Source organism: Geotrypetes seraphini, chromosome 11, assembly GCF_902459505.1.
Source record: "Geotrypetes seraphini chromosome 11, aGeoSer1.1, whole genome shotgun sequence".
Taxonomy (NCBI): Eukaryota; Metazoa; Chordata; class Amphibia; order Gymnophiona; family Dermophiidae; genus Geotrypetes; species Geotrypetes seraphini.
Genome location: NC_047094.1, coordinates 71,274,643 through 71,299,485, shown reverse-complemented (window position 1 = coordinate 71,299,485; position 24,843 = coordinate 71,274,643). Strand labels below are relative to the sequence as shown.

Below are 24,843 nucleotides of genomic sequence, written 5' to 3'. Positions count from 1 at the left end.
AGACCCAGAATCGCTTTAGCATCATTACAAAAAACAATTAAGGAGGGAGGGGTAAATTTTCCAAATTTCTATAGGTACCATCAAGCCTATATTTTAAGACAGGGTATGTATTGGATCCTCCCAGATCTCATGGAAAATGTACCTGATTGGTTATATTTAGAATGGCGCCTCATGTTCCCTTTACATCCAGAACATTTCATTAGTATAACAATGCCCAGGAGTTATAAAGATCATAGAATTCTAATAGATACATGGAAAACATTAAGATTTATAAGCAATTTATCAACAAATCCATTGGCTAAATCTTTAAATCAATCTATTTGGGTAAACTCCAGGATCAAAATTGGTGGATTTAAAATAGTATGGAAACAATGGATAATAGCAGGTATACGTACTTTAAAAGATGTAATAATAAATGGATCACTGCTTAGTTTTTCACAATTGCAACAAAAATTTGGATTAGAAAAAACACAATATTTTAAATGGATGCAATTGAAGCAGGCTATTCAGGAAGGGTTCCCTGAATGGAAGAATCTTAATAATCAATATAGTTTGCCAATCCTTTGTTTTCAAGCAGATTTTCTAGGACACCAAGCTGCAAAATGGTATAAGATTATATATGAATTTTCAAACAAAAAAAAGAGAACAGGACTTAGGGACATTTGGAGTATTGAGATAGGACAGACAATTTCTGCATCTCAATGGCAAAAATTTTGGTCCTGGAGAATACATACTACAAGGTCAGCATCTATGAGTCAAACATGGATGTTTTTATTACATAGAGTTTTATGGACCCCTACAAGATTACAGAAATTAGATAGTAGTAGATCTAATAGATGCTGGCATTGTAAGATAGAAGTGGGGACATTAGATCATTTATTATTCTTTTGTCCCTGTATTAATTCCTTTTGGAAATTAATTTGGCCCCAAATTAATAAATTATTAGAAAATCATGTTGGACTATCATATGATACAATATTATTTGGAACAACAATGAGAACACAGAGTCCGATATCAGCTAACAATAATAAACTTTTATTAATTCTAACAGGGGTCGCCATTCAGCAAATTACTCAGAATTGGAAAGATTACACTAAATTAAATTACACTTTCTGGTGGAATTCAATTTGTCATATATATAAAATGGAAAAAGTAATGGCATTACAACAAGGTTATATTAAAAAATTTAATAAAATATGGGGACCATTGACAAATTATTCTACTGATCAGATATCATAACACATGTATAGAACATATAGAGAGGGTAGGGAAGGGAAAAATATTGTAATAATAATATGATATAAAATTTTGATAAAGGGTTTCTTTAATTTACAATGTAAGAACATTTATTGATAATTTCAAGTGTTTCTTCATAATTGAATGTAATACATGTATTTCACTTGATGTAAGAATTTAAAAAAGAATAAAAATTATTTACAAAAAAAAAAAAACAATCTTATTAGTCTGAAATATTCATTTATTTTTTAAAATTTCTATACATTTAAAACTAAACAGTTTACATGAATTACATACATAAATTATAAAAGAACTTAAAAACAATGTAGCCACTGGGGTCCCAAGGAAATGGACAATAGTGTCCCTGGTGGCCACAGCAAAAACTGAACCAGGTGTGCTACTCAGTAGGGAGCTAGCCCTGCAAGGTTAAGAGAAAAACAAAAGCAAAAACTGAACCAGGCCCACTACTTAGTAGGGAGTTAGCCTTGCAGGGTTAAGAGAAAAACAAAAGCAAAAACTGAACCAGGCGCGCTACTCAGTAGGGAGTTACCCCGGCAGGGTTAAGAGAAAACCAAAAGCAAAAACCACAAAATTCTTACTTCAAGCAAGTTTCAAGATAGTTTGAATGTTCAGGATGTGCCAGAGCACCTCAATGCACTCCAGAGCCATAAAAACTAACACTAGGGAAAATCCTGGGTAGCTTTTAGGATTTCACAGCAAACAGAAAAGCTTTGCTTTTCTAACAAACAGGTTTTTTCCCCAAAGTTCTTTTCACTGAGACTGCCTAATGTAGGCTCCAGGTAAGTCCTTTATAGGCTTTAATAGTCCAAGTACTCAAAATCAACTTGCATCCGGAAGCCTCCAGCTAAAGAAAAAAACAGTGCCGGGGCCGAGAGAATTGCCTCAGTTCCAAAATGGCCACCCAGATAGTGGCAAACCTCTCCCTTATTCAGGCAAGACTCAGCTTCTTGAATAGTTCTGACTGCCAGGCAAAAACAAACCTTTGCAATCAGCACACAGCAGTGCCCAAATCATGAAGAAAACCAGTTCTTTTCTTCAGGACACATGCCAGTGCCCCACCCCATATAAACCCAGGGAACTAGATTCTGTCCTCACAATCACTCCAGCACAGTGAGAAAAGAAAAAATGTCACCAAAGAAAAACAAAGGCAGCAAAAGCATAATTACTTCAACAAGTTTCCCAAAGTTCAGCATTACGCACATAGCAGTGGCCTCAGCAGTGCTTAGTAATTATACTCACATCCATTACTTCTGGCTCCTGGAACAAACTTGTAGGAATCAGTTCTTCCCCTAATTCCATCTGCTCCTCTGGAGAAGTTGCTGCTATGTCCATGGTGCCCCAGTGCCTCCTTCCTGTGCCTCCTTCCTAGGTCCTTGGTGCCCCTTCCTATGGCCTTAGTACCCCAGAGCATCCTTCCTATGCCCCCAGTGCTTCCTTCCTAAGTCCATGGTGCCTCAGTGCCTCCTTCCTATGCCCCCAGTGCTTCCTTCCTATGTCCTTGGTGCCTCCTTCCTCCCTCCCCTCCCAGCTGACCTGCAACAGCTGCATTTAATTACTTCCCGCCATCCCCCGAAGCAGCACCAAAGCCTGCCTACCCCCACGCCAACCCGCCGCCAATTCCTCCTCCCCCCTCCAGGTCTGGCACCCGCCCGTCTGTCCGTCCACTCACTCCCTGCCCGTCCGTCCACTCACCATCGCCGCTTGCCCACTATATTTACTTACAGTCCCGCTGGTGCCACAACGAAGGGAAAGGCCAGGTGCGTACCCACAAGCCTTCTCCTGACATCAATTCTGATGTAGGAGAGAAGGTCTGGGCCAGCCAATCCCGGACCTTCTCTCCAACGCCAGAATTGACATTGGGAGAAGGCTTGAGGGTACACACCTGGCCCTTCCCTTCCCTTCATTGCGGCACCAGCGAAGCTGTAAGTAAATATAGCAGGCGAGTGGACGGATTGGTGACCCGTGTACAGAACATTTAGAAACCCTGCCTTATGCTGCAGGACCAGGTTAAAAAGCTAAACAGGCCGTAGTTTGCCCATGTCTGTTCTAGCTTATGGCTGTCTTGGGCTCCCCTGGTGGACACAAGGAAAATTACAGGGACCACAGTCAGGCACGGAGCCTGCTTGGTCACAACAGTCAGTGGCGTACCAAGGGGGGGGCAGGGGCGGAGGTCCACCCCAGGTGCAAGCCCTGAGGGATTGCTCCCAGTCCGGTACTCCCCCCCGGCATCCGATATCCCCCTCCCCGACATCTGGGTCTCCCGTCTGGATTCCCCCCCGGCCTCCCTGCACCATTTACCTAGAAAAGCAGCCTACAGCATAATCGCAATGCCAGCGATCTTTGCTGCTTCGGCGCTGTTTCCTCCATTGCGATCCCGCCCTCTCCTCTGATATCACTGCAACACTCGACCTCCCCAACTCTACAACCTATTGACCTCTACCACAGACTACAAAACCTTCAAAAAAGAAATAAAAACCCTTCTATTCAAAAAACACATAAAACCGAACTAACACAATCAGAACTGTCCCAAGCATCACCTGCAACTACTCCATATGTACTTCTGATGTCATGACAATTCAGACATAATTTATGTTATGTTATGTTATGTTTGGAATAATGGTTACATATATGAGGTTCAATAAAAGAAAATTTTTACTGCCTGTTTCTATTCTAACCATTTATTCCGTTTCATGGTCATTACAAAAAATATTTTTTTACATAGGGGGTGTCAAAACATGATGGGCCCCGGGTGCCACATACCCTAGGTACGCCACTGCAAACAGTCCTAAAAACATATCTGCAAAATAGCAGCAGTTATGGTCAGTTATGAAGGCAATATTTGATTTTCATAATAATGATCTGTTTCTCTGGTAATTATTAAAGCCAAATGTTTCAATCTCAGTATCAGTTTTAATGCAATTACTATAAGAATATTAAATAGTTTGCGATGATTCGCTATCTAATTGGAAAAAATATGATCTCAATGTGCACTATTGGTGACAATCTGTCCTACAACAGCATAAATATGAGATGTTGATGTTATTATCTACAACTCTACATATTCATACCAATATGAAATTGATATGGGCCTCATTAGAAAAATATTTAACTCATCTTACTTCTACTTAACTAATATGAACCTTTATATTCATTACTCTATTTTTTTCATGTGTGCTGTTTTTTTCATGTGTGCTGTTTTTCATGTGTGCTGTTCAGTAAGCATCTGAAATGCTGTTTTCTCTTTATTACTACTACGTTATCTTTTTTACCACACTTTGATTTATTCCCCCTTTCTTTGGATTTGCATATTCTTTCATGGATGTGTTATTTCTTATATATGATGCTATTGAGAGCTTATGCTCCGTTTTTCTTTTTTCAATATATTCCTCTATATAATTCATTGTTCTGATATTCCTTTTGTATACTTTAAGGGCCATATTCTATAAATGGCATCCTGATTGTAAGTGGCAGTAGGCATCCTACTGCTGTCTAACCAGCCAATCGGGATGCACATTAAAAAAACACAACACCCAAGGCAGGCTACCTACATTGTAGGCGTTTGTTGTGGGTGCAGGGAGGCGCCTAGAGCCGCTTAAGCTCACCCAAGGCTGGGCACGGGTATGGTTTCACCCAGAAGTGGCCTTAGGTGAGCTTAAGCGGCCCTAGGGTCACAATAGGAGCCTGAAATGTACATTTCAAATAGACGTGGCTGCTAAATTGATCATGGCAAGGAAATCAGGCAGCCCCCATGGGAGTGGCTTTAGGGATTTGGCCAATTGGAGTCTTAGGCCACTTCCAGTGCATCCCAGAATGAACTGGGTAGGAGACCTAAGACTCCGGTTGGCCCAGGTACCTGAAGCCCCTCCTATAGGAGGAGCTTTAGGCGCTTAGGCCAATCAAGGCCTTATGCCCCTCTCCGGTGCATCCCAGGATGCACAGGGAAGGGGAAGGTCCACCATTCTGAAGAGGCAGGCCTGCTGGCCGGAGGGAATAGGCATCCCTTCAGCCAGCTTTCCTGTTAAAGATACGCGGGGGGGGGGGGGGGGAGGAGGTTTCAGGGATATTGGAGAGAGGTGCTGGCAGGAGGGATTGGGCATCCCTACAGCTGTGGGCAGGGGGGTGGTTTGGAGGTTCCCTGCTGCTGCTCAGCTGATCACAGCAGAGAGATTCCCTTTCTGTGATCAGCTCAGTGGCAATGCAATTTTGTAAACAGCATCTATGACATGGCAGCCAGTTAGAAAATTGGGGTGGATAGGAGGGGTTAGGCGTCTGTCCATTAGGACAGACGCGATTCTATATAGGACGCTCATGTGCGATTCTCAAAAGCAGCTTCGGCAGATGCTGAGACCGGGCGTCCTATACAGAATCAAGCCCTATAAGTTTAATAAAATGTCATGAACCCTACTACTATAATGCCTCATTTGTTACCTTCTGATGTCAGTTCTCTCTTCCACATAATGCTCCACTTGATGCCAAGCTCCTTGCCATATTCCTCTCCATACCAGACGAGAAGCTCACAGTGTGGAGGGATCACTTTGCAAGATCTATAGAAGATTTTTCCATGATACTGAAAGGCCACCAGATTTTGTTCTTCCTCATTTCTAGCACAATTTACATATCTGCAATATATAAATATATATATAAGCATTATTTTATTTATTTAAAAATGTATATACCGCATAAAAACTATGCGATTTACAAAATTACATGCATACATATTAAAAATACTAGAACATGTTTCAACAGAACAAACACAATAAAAACATTAACTAATAGTATCATTATTAAAATACTCAAGCACAAGTTTTTATTTTTATTTCAATCTAAGCTATTGAACAGATTTTCCAAACATAGATGTAGCATCTGCATCAAAGAGGCAAGATTTTAATGAGGAACTTGCTATTGAGTTTTGTAGCAGAATATATTTTCTGTGTAAAGCTCTATGGCAGCGGTCTCAAACTCTTTGTAGGACCATATTTTGGATTTGTAGGTACTTGGAGGGCCGCAAAAAAATAGTTAATATCTTATTAAAGAAATGACAACTTTGCATGAGGTAAAACTCGTTATAGTTTATAAATCTTTCCTTAATTGCTTCTGATAATTTCAACTAAACACAGCAGAAAGCAGAAAGTGAAGTTTAGATAATTTTTCACTTTCTACATGTTGCACTGCTTTCAGCTGTGTGTAGCTGAAATTATCAGAAGCAATTAAGGAAAGATTTATAAACTATAAAGTTTTACCTCATGAAAAATTGTGATTTAGACTAAGTATCAACTGCAAGAGACAAGATTTTGTTGTAGTCCTCTAGCTTTTTTGTAGAGGGGAGAATCAATATTCGACTTGTGCCTGGAAAACTTGTGCCTTAAGTGTCCGATGGTCGCATCTGCAACCGCCTTCAGCTCTCACCTCCTCCAGCACCGGGACATAACCGCCATCTTACATCAAGCAGTCACCGCCAGGAGAGGTGCCGAATTTTGCGAGAGTTCAGAAGATTACGTACACATGAACAAGCTGTGCTGCCTCCAATGGTTACCTTATGTTCTAGAACGTTGCCCGCCTCACTGCTGTAACCTCACGCAAGCACTTTCCTGTGTCTGTACGCAATTATCCTCTCCACTCCACCTCATAATCATGTACAGATGCAGGAAAGCGCTTGCGTGAGGTTACAGCAGTGAGGTGGGCAATGTTCTAGAATAATGGTAACATACCGAGGGCCTCAAAACAATACCTGGCAGACCGCATTTGGTCCCCAGGCCACGAGTGAGACCACTGCTCTATGGTGTTTGTTGTTGTTTTTTAAAGACTTTTATCTGCTGTGGATACACAGGAGCCATACTTGAGCTGTTGATTCCTATTTCCCATGAACTTAGGACATAAGAATTGACGCTGCTGGGTCATACCAGTGGTCCATCATGTGCAGCAGTCCGCTCACACGGCAGCCCTTAGGTCAAAGACCAGTGCCCTATTTGCGTATAGCCTTACCTGCATACGTTCTAGTTCAGCAGGAACTTATCTAACCCTTTCTTGAATCCCTGGAGGGTGCTTTCCCCTATAACAGCCTCTGGAAGAGCATTCCAGATTTCTGAAGGAGGATATCCCTTTAAGAATTTGAGAACTCCTCCCCTTCTGCAGTGGAGCACAACACTCTCCTCAGTAATTCCTTCTGCATGTGAACTCGGGTGTGTTTTGCTCTGCTCCATTTTTTTGGTTTTATTTATTTTTGCTTGAATTTTGATGCTTTGTGGGTGCTCAGAGTTCTCTTCTTGGGCATACTCTGCCAGGAAAAGGATGTAGTCCTGCATGGAAGGACTGCTGCTCCCACGGAGCCAGCTTGCTAGGGGTCCCTTCAGGAGCTCGGGGTTCGTCCCCCTGGGAGTGACTCACCTGCTGATTTGGTCAGAGGCTTGAGTGCAGACTATGTGGTTGCTGTGTGAGGAATCCTTGGGGGATGGGAGTTGGTGGTTGTGGTCCAATCGGCCACCAGCCAGATTTCTTTCAACGGTTGAGGATCTGAGCAATTTCTGAGGCAGAAATCCTTTCCCTGCAGACAGACTGATTCAGACACAGGCACCTGACGTCACAGTGAGTACTCCCATTATTCCCTAAGGGAAGCATCAGGAGAGGGGGGTCAAAAATTTGGAGTTTTTGTGGTTTCTGGGGTTAGTACTTGGGTCCCCCTCCTTTAAAACCCTAAGATCACTATTTTATAGTTTTGCATGTAGTTTTTAAGGCCAGTTTTTGGTGAGATTTATTTTTTTTTTTTTAAATGGCAGCCATCTTGGATTTTTAGCAATTTGATTTTAAACTCCTTTTTTTCTACTTGAAAACCACTCGTTTTGACAAGTGACTGATGGATGCATCGGTTGCGCAGGGTTGCCAACTGAGAAGTGGCCATATTCCATGTATTATGGGATGTGGGAGGAAGGGGTGGGAGCCTTGGTCTCGACCTCCAGTCAGTCTTCCAAAGCCTTGGAACCGCTGAAATCCTGGAAGAAATGGTTGAAGGGGAAAAGATCCTGGTCAGACAAACCGAACAGTGATGAGGGGAAATGCAACTCTTTTCTCTAGTCTGGAGTAATGCAAGAAGCCTTAGTTCCCTGATCAAGTCTTCTCAGAGTTTGTCAGCCTTTTATGGAAAGCCTATTGCAATAGGGATGGTATGCTGAACCAAGGGTCTTCCATTTGCTCCTGTGAGTCCATTGCAAGACATACTGATTACTGTTTCAGTACCTCCTCCTTCTCTCTGCTGCCTCCAGTAAGTTACTTCTTCTGAAAGGTGAGCATGCAGGAACAACTTTGATCTGCTTGGTCTTATTTTTTTGTTCTCCAAGTATTTTTGCAGGGTTTTTTTGTGTGTGGATTGTGTTTCTGTTCAGCTTCAGTGACTGCCTAGCCTGTGTGAGAGGAGCAGACTTTGGTCTGCAGCTGACAGGTGGATCCTTCAGGGACCTGCTCAGCCAGCCTGTGTGAACTGTAGAGCTCAGGAGTTTCCCCTTCTGTTTGCTCACTCCTTGACTTGATCAGGAGTGCTAGTACAGGCACCAATTGCGTTTCTTTGGAACACACATGGTGTCAGATGAACTTACCTCCCCCTCCTCATGGCGTTTGAATTCTGATCCATGGGGTTAGGGCTCAGTCTAGCTGTGGCCCGACTGGCAGCTGAAGAGTCGGAAGAGGTAGCTTTCCTGATGGCAGAAGTCCTCTCCAAGTTCCAGCTACCCTGAGAGGAGCTGTGGCAGGCTGTAACATGTCTTCTCAACATCTAGTCTGTGAATAGGGCTGACACAGCCCACAGGGCAGTTTTGGGGGGAGGGGATGAGGTGTCTGAATTTTGTTACAATTTGTTGTAGACTTGTTTCCCCACCCCAAAAATCCTAAAATTGCTGGTTTTGGCTATCTTCCATTGGAGTTACAGCCAGTTTTTTCAGTGGCTATCTTGGATTTTTCCCGATTTAATTTCTAAGTTCTCAAAATTCTTGAAAAACCCTCATTTTTGATTATAACCACTAGGGATGGAGTCCTCCTGCTCCAATAACATGAATTCATGCAAAGTGTGTGCCATTTGGACACCACAACATAAGAACATAAGACTTGGCCTGGATGAGTCGCAATTCTCCAAAGAACCCTGCCTATCATTGGCCAGGGTGGGAAGATGTAGAGAAGAACATCCGGAGGCCACGGCTGTATGATGGCATCAATCCTTCGCTTCCGGGCTTGAATTTGCAGCTAAAGAAGCGCAGCACTTTCCTGTTGTTTGATGTGACCATAAGATCGAGGCGGGGTGGACCCCAACAGTCCATAATCTTCCAAAATGCCTGAGGCGACAGGGTCTACTCGCCAGGATTCAGACTCTGCCGACTGAGGAAGTCTGCTTGAACACTGTCCACTCTGGCCACATGGGACGCCGTCAGTGCCAGGAGATGACATTCCGCCCAAATGAACAGAAGCCATGTCTCCTAAGCCAGAAGAGAGCTCTTGGTTCCTCGTCGATTGGCATATGCCACTGCCATTGCATTGTTGGGAAAAACTCAAACAGCTTCTTCTCCAGACGAGTGTGCAAAACTCTCAGGGCTAGCTAAATGGCCCTTAGCTCCAGCCTGTTGATGGGTCCTTCCTCTGTGACAGGGTCCAACAGCCCTAAAGGGGATGATGATCGCAGTGAGCCACCATGAGCCCCCCAGCCCCTAAGGTTGGCATCATTGGTTACTACAATCCAAGAGGCAATCTGTAATGGGACGCCCTTACTGAATGATTGTGGGCAAAGCCACCAGGCCATGCTTGCTCTGGCCTCCAACATCCAGGGCAGAAGCATCCACAAGGCATCCTGGTGTGGCGCCCACTGAGAAAGCAAGGCATGTTGAAGTGGACACCCTTGCCCAGGGGACCACATCCAGCGCGGCTACTATGGAGCACAACACCTGCAAGCAGCCACACGCTGACGGCGCAGAATTCTTCAACAAAGCTGAAATTTGCACACACAGCTTTTGTCTGCGAGGTTCGGGCAGGTAAACACGATTCTCTGCCGTATTGAATAGAATTCCCAGGTATTCTAGGGACCGCATGGGCAACATGTGGCTCTTCCGGAAGTTGATGATCCAGCCCAAGAATTCTAGTACCTGGAGTACCCTTTCCACCGTAGAATGCCCCTCATCCAAAGAGGGCGCTCTGATCAACCAGTTGTCTAGATACGGGTGAACTTACAACCCCATCTTCTTCAGATGAGTTGCTACTACCACCATCACTTTGGTGAATGTCCAGGGTGCCGTTGCCAGGCCAAAAGGCAGAGCTGAAAATTGGTAATGCTGACCCAGCACATGAAACCTCAGAAACTTGCAGTGAGCTGGAAATATGGGGATGTGCAGGTACGCCTCTGTAAGATCCAAGGAGGCCAGAAACTCCCCCGGAGACACCACTGCAATGACCGACTTCACAGTCTCCATCCTGAACCGAGGAATCTTGAGGGGCTGCATTCACATGTTTCAGATCTAGAATAGGTCTCTAATCTTCTGACCCTTTCTTTGGCACGATAAAGTAAACAGAGTATCTGCCTGAGCCCGAAAAATCGCTTAGCACTGGTTCTATTGCTCAAATATCCAGCAAGCACTGAACTGTAGCTTGTACTCTGCATGCTCTGGCATGACCCCTTGCAGGAGAGGTTACAAACCAATTGGACAGGGCAGTGGCGTACCTAGTATATGTGACACCTGGGGCCCATCAGTTTTTGGAACCCCCCCATCTGTACAAAAAATATGATTTTTAGTAACAAGCCACGCGTCACACATGAGTACCTAGAGTACCTAGGAAAAGGCAGCATCTTACATACTGCAGTGAGCAGTACAATATCAATACACCCATTGTAAAACTAAACAAGCCAGACTAGTACAGATCAATCCTACACCGTCAATCCTAACAGAAAACCATGTCTTTCGAACACACAGAACACAGAAAATACCTTCGCCTATAATGGAATATGTCATCACAAACTAACCCCTCCCTCTTTTACAAAACTGTAGAATTCTGAACATCAGAGCTGCTACCACCACGGCTGGCGCTAAAAAATGCTCCATAGTTTTGTAAAAGGGGGGGGGGGGGGAGATAAAATAGAAATACATAGACAAAGGTTAAATTGAACCAGCAAGAAGCTGGACTCTGCATACAATGCAACACCACAGAAACAGTGACACATGTCTCCTAAAGCAACAAATAAATAGAAATTTTTGTTCTACCTTTGTCTTCTCTGGTTTCTGCTTTCCTTATCTTCTTGTTACTCTCTTCCTTCCATCCACTGTCTGCCATCTCTCTGCCCCTATATGGCATCTTCTCTCCTTTTCCTTTATAATTTATTTTCTGCATCCATCTAGATTACGTTCTTACTACCCTCTCATCAATTTCCTTTTTTACTGTCTACCTACAGCTCGCCACCTCTTTCCCTCACCCCCTCCAGTATTTCCCTAACTCAATCCTTTTCCCCCATCATGTGCCCTTTTATTTAGCCCCTCCTTCCATCCTCTGCCCTCTTTTCTCTCTCTCTCTCTCTTCTCTCCACTTCCATCACCTGCCCCTTCTCTCTTTCCTCCACTTCCATCATTTGCCCCTTCTCTCTTTCCCCCACTTCCATCATCTGCCCCTTCTCCCCACTTCCATTATCTGCCCCTTCTCTCTCTTCCCCCCCACTTACATCATCTGTCCCTTTCTCTCAAACTCTCCATCCACCACAGGCCCATCTTTCTCCCTCACCTCCCCCTCTGCGATGGCATGCAGCGGCATCGGCGCCCCCCTCTGATGGCACTCAGCGACAGCGGCATCCCCCACTTCGCGACGGCACTCAGAGGCATCGGCGCCCCCCTGCCCCGCCGCAACGGCACTAAGCAACATCGGCGCCCCCCCTCCGACGGCACTCAGCGGCAGCGGCGGCCCCTCCCATCTGCGATAGCACTCAAGTTCGGCCTCCTATCCCGGCATCAGCAGAACTTCAGATCGGCAACAGGTGCTCAGTCAAAAGCTTCCCCTGACTCAGCTTCCTGTTTCCGCCCAGGCAGTTCAGTCAGGGGAAGCTTTTGACTGAGCACCTGTTGCCGATTTAAAGTTCTGCTGATGCCGGGAGAAGGAGGCTGAACTTGATTGCTGTCGCGGGGCAAGGGGGGTGCCGATACTGCTGAGTGCCGTCACAGCCCAGGAATTTTCCGGACCTGTCCGGCTGTGCATCCGCCCCTAAGGCTGCATCTGGGGCGGACCACACCCCCCCCCCTTGGAATGCCACTGGGACAGGGTTTGGGCAAATTCGAGCTTGTAGCCCAAGCGAATAATGTCCAAAACCCACTGATCTGTGGTAATGCGCATCCAGGCAGGCAGAAACTCCGACAGCCAACCCCCTATCTTTAGAGGGTTCTCAGACTCCCTGGCATCACTGCATCTTGCTGGTAGGACAGGCAGGATGGGTGGTGGCAGGCCTGTAGCCTGCATTTCGACACCTGAAGTCAACAAGGAGGGAGAAAACTGTAGTCCCGAAAGGTTCTTCTGGAGCCACAAAAAGAACTCCCAGACCCCAAAGGTCTGGCCCGACTATCCAGCAAAGACTTAGGGCATTGGTCCATCACTGCATCCATGAGATCATCCAACCCTTTGCCAAATAATAACTGTCCCTTAAAAGGCAGGGTTGTCTTGGAAGTGGAATCTCCAGCCCACTGCCGAACCCAGAGCATTTGGCGGGCCGATATCGAATAGGCCGAGACCTTTGCCATTACTCTCACAGGGTCATATAAGCCATCCGCCAAATAGTTCATCCCAGCCAACAGAATCTGGGGTGGAGGATCTACTGCCTCAGTCTCGAGCATATGCAACTGAGCCATACAGGCCCATACCACAAATGATATAGCCACTTCAGCTTTGACACCTAGATTAGCTGTCTCAAAATTTTCCTGAGGATCATATTCACCTGGCGATCCTCCATATCTTTTAACACAACACCCCCTTACTAGGTAGCAACAACCTTGGGTTGTCCCAGCAGCTGCTGACACTCCTGTGCCAGTGGATACAAACGAGGCAGGACCCGAGCATTCTGCAAGAGACCTTCCGGAGAGTCAAAATGTTCTATGATCAAAAAACTCAAATCCGGATGCCAGGGAGAAATGGAAGATTGGGCGTGTGTACTGCAGAGCCATGGAGAAGACCTGGAAGAAGAGGAAGGAGGGGGCTGGTCATCCAAGCTCAATTCCTGTAAAGATCCAGCAATCAAGTCAGGGAGTGCCGCAACTTTACACAAGTGCACCACAGTCGGATCTTTTCCAGGATCCGGAGCCCCTAAGGGATCCTCCAATTGGGGAGAAAATTATCAGTGAGGCCTGGATCTGCCTCCATAGTCTCCTGAACAGACTGTGAAACAGCCGGTATGGTCTGAGAAACGGACACCCCCAAAGAACCACCCTCACAGATGAACATCCAGCAGCAACATCCTGGACTGCAACTCGGACCATAAAAATTTCATGAACTCCAAGAAGGACTCTGATCCCTAGGGCATAGAGGACTTAGACTTGCGTTTCTTAGGCTGCTGAGAGTCCATCTCTCGGCTGGCCAATAAAGGCGCGGATCCAGATTCGAAAATAAAGGCGGCTGCCCCAATTTTATTTATTTATTATTATTATTATTATTTATATACCACATACTGTATATCCTAAGTGGTTTACATTCAGGTACTTTATCATATTTCCCTATCTGTCCCGGCGGGTTCAAAATTTATCTACCTTGGGCAATGGGGGGATTAAGTGACTTGCCCAGGGCTAGCTGAGTGTGTAATCACCTACTTCTGTGGTGAGGAGGATGAACCTACAGTTACCTCCTCCGGACGCTCCAAAAGCGGCAAACTTGTGCAAATTTTACATGAATCCACACCAGAAGACCCTGAGGACTCCATCCCAGCAGATTTCTTTACAAAAGTCTGAATTTTGAAGAAGCAGGGAAAAGTTGAAAAAAAGATTGCTAAAAATCCAAGATCAAATTCGCACCAAAAAACACAAAAAACCCCCAGCCGTCCCAAAGTTAAAAAATTCCGAAGTTTAGTAAAGTTCAGGAGGGGGTGGGGGAACACTAGAAACCCCCCCAAACCCCTCAAAATTCATTTTTTAAAATCACTGATAGAGCCTGTCATCTCCTCTTACTCACATTACTGGAGACAAACGCACCTGCTTTCTAGACTCTGTGAGAAAACAGACTCAGAATTCATTGCTACACTGCCGGGAAAGCTGCTAAAAAGCTGATTCTTCGTGCTACCGGTCATACCCACTGTCTTGACTATGCCTCCACCCCTGCAGACCATAACTGCAGACCAGGACGGGCGGAGGCACGAAACGCAGCCTGCATGCTGCGGAACACCGCTGAGCCCCCTAAGTGTGCTGAACGATCTGCGGCCGAGTTCCCCACTTAACAGGGATTCAGGCCAGATCAGGGACAGCCCTGAGCTCCAAACAAGACTAGCAGACTGGCTAACAGGTACCCCGAAGGGATTGGCCTGCCAGCTACAGACCAAAGTCTGTGAATTCTCAAGCAGGCAGCTTTTAAAAGTGCTTGACACGTGAAATAACCGCGAAAGGTAACGAAACTACACCAAATTAAAAATAATAAATGTGGGAGAGCAGAACTCTTAATACCTGCAGCCATGCAGAAGGGAAAGGCTGATGGGAGAAGCTCATCTAGCCTGTGAAGTACCCTAGAGGTGGAGTGGAAAACCTGGAATGGTTCTCTTCCGCAATCCATGTGGGTAAAGGGAAATAACCCTGTAGTCTAGAATGTCTCACTTATTGCACTGGAAATTGCATTATAATTAGTACTATTATTATAGGGGTGGGGTCAGGAGCGGAGCCTGGGTAGGAGTACTCGGTTGATATTTGTTAGATTTAGGGGGTACTTGGCTTGAAGAAATTAAGAAACACTGATCTTTCTGTCTAGGTCAGGGGTGGCATATAACACCATTGTGCCCATTGTGTTTCCTACTTTAAGCAGTAAACATTCTGTTCCTGTTTAGTGATTTTCATTTGCTGGAAACCCAGGTTGGATTTGTGTATAACTGTTATCCCCCTCCCCACTCCTCTCTTTCTTGTCCCATTTTGGAGCATGATGTGATTGTCTGGTAGGTACGCCTCATTTACGATGACCCCACTGTTTCTGTGAGCCAGGATTCTGTTACCGCTAGGCACTCCAGTGTGTCTTCCTCTAGTAGGTCTGCGATCTAGATTATTTTCTTGTTCATGGATTTTGTGTTTAGTAGGCCTCCTTTCCATGATGTATTTTGGTTGGTGTCTGATTTTTGCCTGGTTCTTCTTTTTGTATGTTCTTTTGTTCCCCACCGTCTCCTTGGTGGTGTAGATCTTTTGGGGCCCTTTTCAAACACTTTTTTTTTTGAGGAGGGTTCCTATTTTCATTCTTGTGTTTAAGTTATAGGAGTGCCCTTTTTATGCTGTGATTATGTGCCTTTGTTGTGATGTGTGGTGATGTGTGGTGTATACTGGTTAGATAGTATACAAAGTAGTTAAAATTGGAGGCCTACAAGTTACAAGCAGAACATAATAGTCTGGTTTTTTTTAAATTAATCAAGCTTACTTAACTTGAAACTGATCAGAAACATTAGTAAGGAAAATCACATAATTATACAAACAAATGTATTTGGAAACATTAGCTAATATTTAGTCCACAATTACGAAAATCAAGAAAGGAAATTTTCAACAATTTGGAAAAAAATTTTCTATATTAGAATGATGGCAATAGATGACTCAACCTACAGCCGGATGGCAGGTCATTTATCATTAGACTAAGATACCAACCCTTCTTTTGGTCCTATAAAGTCTAAAAGCTGTTTGGGCTAAAAGAAAATTTTTACTTTGATAGGTAATATAACATTTTGCTGGAAATTTAACCAAAAAAGTAGCTCCAAGAACGAGGACTATTGGCCTCAGGGCCAAGAACTCCTTCTTTCGCTTCTGGGTTTTCTGAGCCAGATCTGGGAAAATTCTAACATTAGAGCCCATAAACTTATTATTAATATGTTGGAAATACAAATGAAGAATATATTCTCTATCGCTTTCCAAAGCCAGTGTCAGCAACATAGTGGTTCTATCAGTTATCACCTCAAGGGAACTTTCCAGAAATAAAGACAAATTCATGTCCACTTTATCTATTGGATTTTCAGTAGGAGTAGATTCCCCTTGAGGTTTCTTAATACTGAGATAATAAGCCCTAACAATTGGAGGTAGATTTTCCAATGGAATGTTAAGAACCTCTTGAAAGTATTTTCTCGCCATCTCTACTGGTGAGTTGACGGGACATTTAGGAAAATTCAAAAAAAGTCTTAAGTTATTCTTTCTCAGAGAGTTTTCAAAGTTCTCCAACTTGCGAGAAATAAATGATTTTTCTTTAACTATTTCAATTTGGACAGTTTTTATTTCCTTTTAAATTTTCCTCTTGTTTCTCCAATTTTTCAGATAAATTAGACAGTCGCACTACTTGCTGCTCTACTTTGGAGTAGATAGTCCCATAATCAGTTTTAATAATTGAAAGGCTCAACTTAAGGTTGGCGTCCATGATATATATGGCCTGCAAGAGCGCTTCCATATCTATTTTCTTCGGTCTTTTCAACTCCGCAAAACAAATGGAATTCCCTCCCGAAGCACCTCTTGCTCTCCTTACGTGGTGCTAGGAGATAGCTGGCAAAAATCACCTGCACCTTCCTCCCGAGGCTCCAGTGCTGGCGTCTCTCCTCTGCTGGAATGCAGCCTTACCTCAGCGGGCAGCTGAACTCCTGCGTCTCCCTGCACCTGATCACTTCCGGGTTGGGGAAGGACCGACCTCTGCTCCGGGCTCAGAATTGCCTGTGCAGCTCCAGCGCTGAGTTCCCCCGATGAATCCGGGCTCACCCCCAAGGTAGGAAAAGTTCCTTCAGCTGGAAAGGCAAAAGCGCTTGTAATTGTAGTTTGGACCAAGTGCTGGGGGACCCAAGCACCGGAGGGTTAGGGTGAGATCCCTTTCCTCTTTCCCATTCTGTTGGGAGTCACTGCTCAGTGCTGGAAAAGCACAGTTACTTACCGTCACAGTTGTTATCCAGGGACAGCAGACAGATATTCTCAACAGTGGGTGACGTCACCGATGGAGCCCCGTAGCGGATAGCCTCGAAAGCAGACTTGCTTGAAGATCTTTGTAGAGCTTCTGAGTGCTGCACTGTATATGCGCGAGTGCCTTCCCGCCTGAGTTAGGGCGTGCGTCTCCTGTGAAGTACCTCAGTTCAGATACCTAGCTAAGAAGCCAACCAGGGGAGGAGGGTGGGCTATGAGAATATCTGCCTGTTATTCTGGATAACAACTGTTACGGTAAGTAACTGTGCTTTATCCCAGGACAAGCAGGCAGCATATTCTCAACAGTGGGTGACCTCCAAGCTAAGCATAATGGGATGGAGGGAGAGTTGGCAAGTTAAGAAAAGAGATTTTGCAAAACAGATTGGCCAAAATGGCTATCCCTTCTGGAGAAAGTATCCAGACAGTAATGAGAGATGAATGTATGAAACGAGGACCAAGTGGCAGCCTTGCAGATTTCCTCAATAGGAGTTGATCTGAGGAAAGCTACAGACGCCACCATTGCTCTAACTCTGTGGCCCGTGACTCGACCCTGCAGAGGGAGACCAGCCTGAACATAGCAGAAAGAGATGCAAGCATCCATCCAGTTGGAGATGGTTCGCTTTGAGACAGGATGCCCCAAATTATTTGGATCGAAGGAGATGAAAAGTTGTGGGGCTGTTCTGTGAGGTTGAGTGTGTTGCAAGTAGAAAGCCAAGGCATGCTTGCAGTCCAAAGTATGGAGAGCGACTTCTCCAGGGTGAGAATGAGGCTTTGGAAAAAATACTGGAAGAACAATAGATTGATTGATGTAAAATTCTGACACAACTTTTGGCAAGAATCTGGGATGAGTACGGAGGACCTCTTTGTCATGGTGGAAAACTGTGAAAGGTGGATCCACAACCAAAGCTTGTAACTCACTGACTCTTCGAGCAGATGTGAGGGCAATCAGGAAAACCGCTTTCCAAGTGAGATACTTGAGATGAGCTTTATCAAGTGGTTCAAATGGAGGTTTCATGAGTTGAGCTAAAACAACATTGAGGGGGTGTGACAAGATGGCGGCGGTGTGTGAGTCACAGTGAAGCGGAGCAGGAAGATCGGAACGATTGCAGGCGTCTTTTTTCTTACCTTTTTCCTGAGCACAGATGCCGCCGAAGAGGAAAGGGGTGTTGAGGGCCGTTCCCTCGCCGGCCCTCTCTTCGACACCCATTCAGCAAGCCATCCAGCAAACGGTTGACCGCTTCCTTGCAGCTCAAACGACGGCAACCTGAGTTATCGGAGGAGGTGACCCGGTTTGGGAGAAGGCGGTGGAGAGCTTTTCCCCCTTTCGGGGAGTGAAATATCTTTGTCCCTGTGATACAAATGTGGAACGGTGTGAAACGGATGGTATGAGAGAATTATTAATATTGAATGACACTGCCTTGGATCCGGGGCAGACGTTAAAAGAACAGGTACTATGAAAACAAGTCGTAATCACGAGGCAGGCTAGGAGTTTCTAACACATACTGATTGGTAAACATCCCCCCCGGCATTCAGTTAGCTCAATCCACAAGGAGGGGATGTGTAGTCAGACAGGTTAGGAGTTTCTATTGGTAAACATCCCCCCGGCATTCAGTTAACTCAATCCACAAGGAGGGGATGGGTAGTCAGCTCACGAGGCGGGCTAGGAGTTTCTAACACATACTGATTGGTAAACATCACCCCGGCATTCAGTTAGCTCAATCCACAAGGAGAGGATGGATATAAATAGTGCTTCCCCTAGAATAAGGTAGGGACTTTTTTCCACTGCTGACGAGCTGTGTGATGACATAATGATGAAGCCTCTTGTTCGTGGTCCCCCGACAGAGTGATGATGCAGTAACCGGTAACGTATTGATTTAAACTCTGTAATTAATCAATGATTATGGCTAAAAAGACTATATTTATGTAATAAAACTTAATTTGTATACTATTTTGAATTCCTGGCATTCTTCCCAGTGAGGAAAGTGACCGAAGGCCTTTTATTGCCTTTTTAAATAGTAATACATTAATTGGCGTAGTCGGCAGGATTTCTCGAAAGAAAACTTGAACGCTCTTGTGATACAGGAATGTTCAAGAAAAAAAAAAGAGAAATCCTCAAAAGAACCTATAGAGGTGCCCAGCTGGACTGAGGCACCGTATAATTTGATAGCACAAGAACTAGCCAATAATCATGGATTAGCAGAGTCATGGGAAAAGGTTCTGGGAAGGGCAGAACCACTTGATCTTGTACAAGCTTTAGAAAAATGCCCCGATAAATCGGGTGATGTAGTTGCTCTGGGTTCTGGGAAGGGCAGAACCACTTGATCTTGTACAAGCTTTAGAAAAATGCCCCGATAAATCGGGTGATGTAGTTGCTCTGGGTTCTGGGAAGGGCAGAACCACTTGATTTTGTACAAGTTTAGAAAAATGCCCCGATAAATCGGGTGATGTAGTTTAGAAAAATGCCCCGATAAATCGGGTGATGTAGTTTAGAAAAAAAAAAATGCCCCGATAAATCAGGTGATGTAGTTTAGAAAAAAAAATGCCCCGATAAATCGGGTGATGTAGTTTAGAAAAAATGCCCCGATAAATCGGGTGATGTAGTTGCTTTGGCTCGAAGGAGCTGGGTATTAACTTCTGCATACCGTATAGTGCACATGCGGTTGCAAACAGCAGTTAAGGAACAAATTAAAACAGAACAGGCGCAGGTGGAAGTAGAGAGGCGTTGTCTTATGCTGGAATGTAGTGGTAAACTTTGAAGAGATAAGTTAGATCACTATCAAAAGATAGCTGAGGAATCTGCAGTTCATATTGCTGCCACAAAATATAAGAAAAGGCGCGGTCGAGTAAATAGGATAAAGGTGCAGAAACATATGGCGGCCGCTACAGTAAAATGGGACCCTAGTAAGTGGAATGGGGATGTTTGGGATAGTATTGATTTGGATGATGGGTGGGATTGGGACGATTGTCCAGGAGGACCACGGTGTCCTGACCCAGAAATAGATCCCCTCCTCCACCTTCTCCCTCAGTGCATTTTCCATGCCTGTCTGAAGTAAAGCTAACTAGTAGCTTTGTCTTTCTAAACTCCAGTTTCTGTCTCTCTGTCTCTTTGTCTCTCTGAATTAAATTTTTTTTGGTCTCTGCGAAAGAAAAGTTAATGGCGTCTCGTTGGAGTAAAAGTTCCTTTTGTTTGAAAGAGCGAACTGCAAAGGGGGGGATTTTCACCCCCACCTTTTTCCTCCTTCGATGCTATCATGTGAGCTTGACGGCGGGCTTTTTGAGTTTCTCCTTTGTTCACTACCAGGCAGAGGGGAGGGGGAAGGGGGAGGAAAGAGGAAAGAGACAGCATGGAGTCTGTCTGCAATTCTACGAATGTTGCAAAAACAGGTATCGATATTTAAAATATGCTTAAATATTAACAAATTATGGATTTAAAATGTAGGAACTTGTAATGAAATTAATAATGTAAGCAAGGAACCAAAGGGTTTATGGATAAAACTTTACCAGCCTTATGCTATTTGGAGTTCCGATCAGCTAATATAAGGTACTTGAAGTTAATTGAAAATTGTTTTGCTGTTCAGGAAACAAAGAAAGTTTGCGTATGTTGATTTAAGTTTGAAAGAGTTTTTGCAGGGTAGATCTATGCTGTTAAGAACAATGGAGGTAATTTAGGAGCTGTTTGCCTGATGTAGCCTGAATTTTTTTCTTTCTCCTTGTTTAAGAGTGGTGAAAGAAAAGAAATATAGGATCAGAAGGGATTGGAAAGTGATATTTAAAAGAGATGGTTCAAAGCAGGGAGATAATCTGTAGAACGAACGTACAAGAATGTGGAGGAAAGCTTTGTGAGACGTGTTAAGGAAGGATGTGCTATGAATTATGACCTGATTATAAGGGATATTTTAAGTGGGAATCGGGCAGCAGAGGAGGAGGAGAGCCCCTCCTTGCCCTTTGTTGTAGTGACAAACAGGCTGACTAATTTTCAGCACTGTTTGTAGGCCGGCTGCGAACTTTTCAGCAGCCTGATTGATACATAGATAAATTGTCTGAAATAAGTTTTTTAAGAACGATAAAAGAATATTGGAAATGTTATAAAATGTTAATGTATATTCCTGTAAGTAAGGTTTCGGGTTTGTTTGAACGTGCCCAATCTCAATTTGCATTCACATGGCAAGGGAGGCAATTTACTTTTACTAGGCTACCACAGGGATGTTTACATAGTCCTACCATTTGTCCTCAAATAGTAGCGGAACATTTAGATGAATTTCAGAAATTCACATCTATACAAATTTCTCATTATATTGATACAGGGAACAACGAAGGAAGAGGTGCAAGGGCAGTTAGATTTATTAATTGACCATATGAAAAAGAAGGGATGGGAAATAAATCCAACAAAAATACAAGGACCGGCAACATCGGTAAAATTTTTAGGAATTCAGTGGAATAGAGGACATAGGGAAATCACAGAGAAAGCAAAACGAAAAATATTAGATTTTCCTACTCCAAAGAATAAGCAGGAGATGCAATCATACATTGGTTTATTTGGATTTTGGAGACAACATATTCTACATTTGAGTCAACTACTGAGCCCATTATACAAGGTAACTAGTAAAAAATATGAGTTTATGTGGGGAGAAGAACAGCAGGTTGCTTTTGGAAATGCTAAACTAGCCATACAGACAACTGTAGATTTGTGGCCCATGAAAGAAGGGGAAGTGGAATTACATGTATCTATTAATCAAATGCATGCTAATTGGTCATTATGGCAAAAACAAAGTGGGAAACGGGTACCATTAGGATTCTGGAACAGGAAATTCCCGGAAGCAGGTGAAAAATATATTCCCTTCGAAAAACAACTTTTAGCATGTTATTGGGCGATGGCTGAGACAGAACAAAGTATTATTATTCCTAACGGAGAGCTGGAAATCATAAAGCCAGTATATGCTCATGAATCCCCAGTAAAATGGGGAGTGGGATTTGATAATCTCACGTCAGAACAACAAAAAACATGCTTGGTTCACAGATGGGTCTGCCAAATATGTGGGGGGAGAGCAGAAATGGAAAAGTGTGGCCTATAACCCTAAAACTGATACTACCCTGGTGATGGAGGGAAAAGGAATGAGCAGTCAACACGCTGAATTGATGGCGGTAGTCACTGTTTTAAGGAAAGAAAGAGGAGGGGAATGTCATCTTTTTACTGACTCCTGGTTGGTCGCTAATGGTCTTGCTACATGGTTAATGGGGTGGAAGTCCCATAATTGGTTAATTCATGGTAAGGAACTGTGGGGTAAAGAATTGTGGCAAGACATAGAAAAAATTGTACAAGAGACAATAGTGTCAGTATTTCATGTAGATGCACATATGCCTGTTGATTCAATGGAACGATTGTTTAATTCCCAAGCAGATGCTGCAGCTACCATTTCTGTAACAACTACTAATGAAATTCCTAAGGTGGAAGAATGGTTGGAAGGTACAGCCATTTGGGCACATCAGAAAAGTGGACATCTTGGAGAAAAAGCTACTTACAGGTGGGCTCAGGAACGAGGGATTCCTTTGACGATAGATGTGATCAAACATGTGATTGGAAAATGTCCGGTGTGTCAACATATCAAGAACGGGAAGTACCACATAAGGTAATGGGGCACATAGGCAGGGGGCGATTTGCCAGCCCAGATTTGGCAAATGGATTTCATAGGACCGTTACCCGAAAGTCGTAAATGTAAATATATGTGTACTGCTGTAGATTATTACTAGCATTCCCTTGTGCTTCTGCGTCACAATGGAGCACTCTAAGGACTTTAGACATGATTATTCAGTATTATGGTATGCCCTTACAAATACCAACTGATAATGGATCACATTTTGCGGGAGGGCAGATAAAAGAATATGCTAAGGAAAATAATATTGAATGGGTATATCACATGCCCTATTATCCCCAGGCAGCGGGATTAATTGAACGGATGAATGGACTTTTGAAGGAGGCCCTTAAAAAACTAACTACAGATGGTAAATATGGGCAGTGGAGGGATAATGTATCTACAGCATTACAAAAATTAAATAATCGGCCTTTAACGGAATCAACTACCCCGTTAATGAGAATGTTAACCCCCAATTTGACGATTGGGAAACTGTCCATAGCTGCCATGGAATATTGGAAAATACACCCTGAAGCCAATATTCCTTACCAGGCCACACCATTGGCTGCGGGATTAGATATGTACAGTCTGGATACATTGGTTATAAATCCCCAATCGGTAAAAGTTATTCCTACCGGAGTAGGAGTAAAAATTCCCACAGGGCATTATGGGCAATTAGCTACCCGTTCCAGTTTTGCTATAAGAGGAATTATCACTTTAGGGGGAGTAATTGATGCTGATTATCAAGGGGAGGTTAAAGTCATATTGATAAATTTAGGAGAAAATGATGTAATAATTGCGAAGGGGGAACGAGTAGCTCAATTGTTATTGATACCAATCTATATCGTGCCAATTAGGGAAATAACCCCTCCTTCTCAGTTGACTGTAAGAGGGGAAGGGGGGTTTGGAGCTACAAATACCGTAAACGTAGGAGCCAAAATCTGGATTAGCAATCCTAAAGGACCTCCGGAACCAGCGGAGGTGATTGCAATCGGGAAAGATAAGGCTCTCCTTGTAATGAAACCGGGAGTGGAAAAATGGGAATATGTCCCTCAGGAGAAATGTTATTTGAGAGAGTAATAATGTTTTCTGAAACTTGCAGATATACGTGTGCCTTGGAATTCTTGGAATATGGTATGGGGTAAGAGGCGCTGCCCCCGGGCGACGTATTACAATTAAAGAAGGGGTCGTTACATCATGGAGATGGAAGCATTCTTCAATGAATCGGAAGCAAGATAACTTCACTTGCAGTGCTAACTCCAGATGTATCATTGCAAATGTGACAATAAAAGACCGTACATGGATTACAGAAATTAAAAGCAATGAAAACACTAGACCAATCGCCCAATACGTATTATATGAGGGACTAAACACTACCTTGACATAAGGCGGGAAGTAATATTAATGATGCTTTGACTGTAGCTGCAAAATGGATGCCTACCATATGGCAATCTGCATTATTACAAACAGGGATTGATAATCAATTACTTAACCTAGCAAATGCCACAGCAGATATTGAATATATAATTGATCAGAAGGTTTCCAACATAATTAATTGGACTCTATGTACGTTACAAACCATGCAGCAACAACAACAAAAAGGAATTTTTCAATCTAAATTAATGACTGGAAATGAGCAGATATGGAGGACCGTGTTTAATAAAACTATACCAAAAACCTTTTGGATACAATTTCAAGCACCAGAAGTACAATGTAATGATACTCACTGCATAGGAATGTTTAAAATGTATAATGTTACAAAAAAATTATTATGTGTAAATATGTAGTGTTACCCCTCATACTAGGGGAACCTCAGAAGCAATTTTTCTGGGCACCTAAATTTAACGGACAAATGATTG

The 24,843-nt window shown here is 43.7% G+C and overlaps 1 protein-coding gene across 2 annotated transcripts in view; it reads right to left on the bottom strand.

Moving 5' to 3' along the window:
- The window catches only part of LOC117345580 (zinc finger protein 850-like), a 249,153-nt gene that overhangs the window by 37,459 nt on the left and 186,851 nt on the right, over window positions 1-24,843 (bottom strand). For both annotated transcript variants that reach the window (XM_033914425.1, XM_033914426.1), the window contains one exon: window positions 5,686-5,876. In XM_033914425.1, the coding sequence (XP_033770316.1) occupies window positions 5,686-5,876 (191 nt within the window). The remainder of the gene's footprint in view (window positions 1-5,685; window positions 5,877-24,843) is intronic.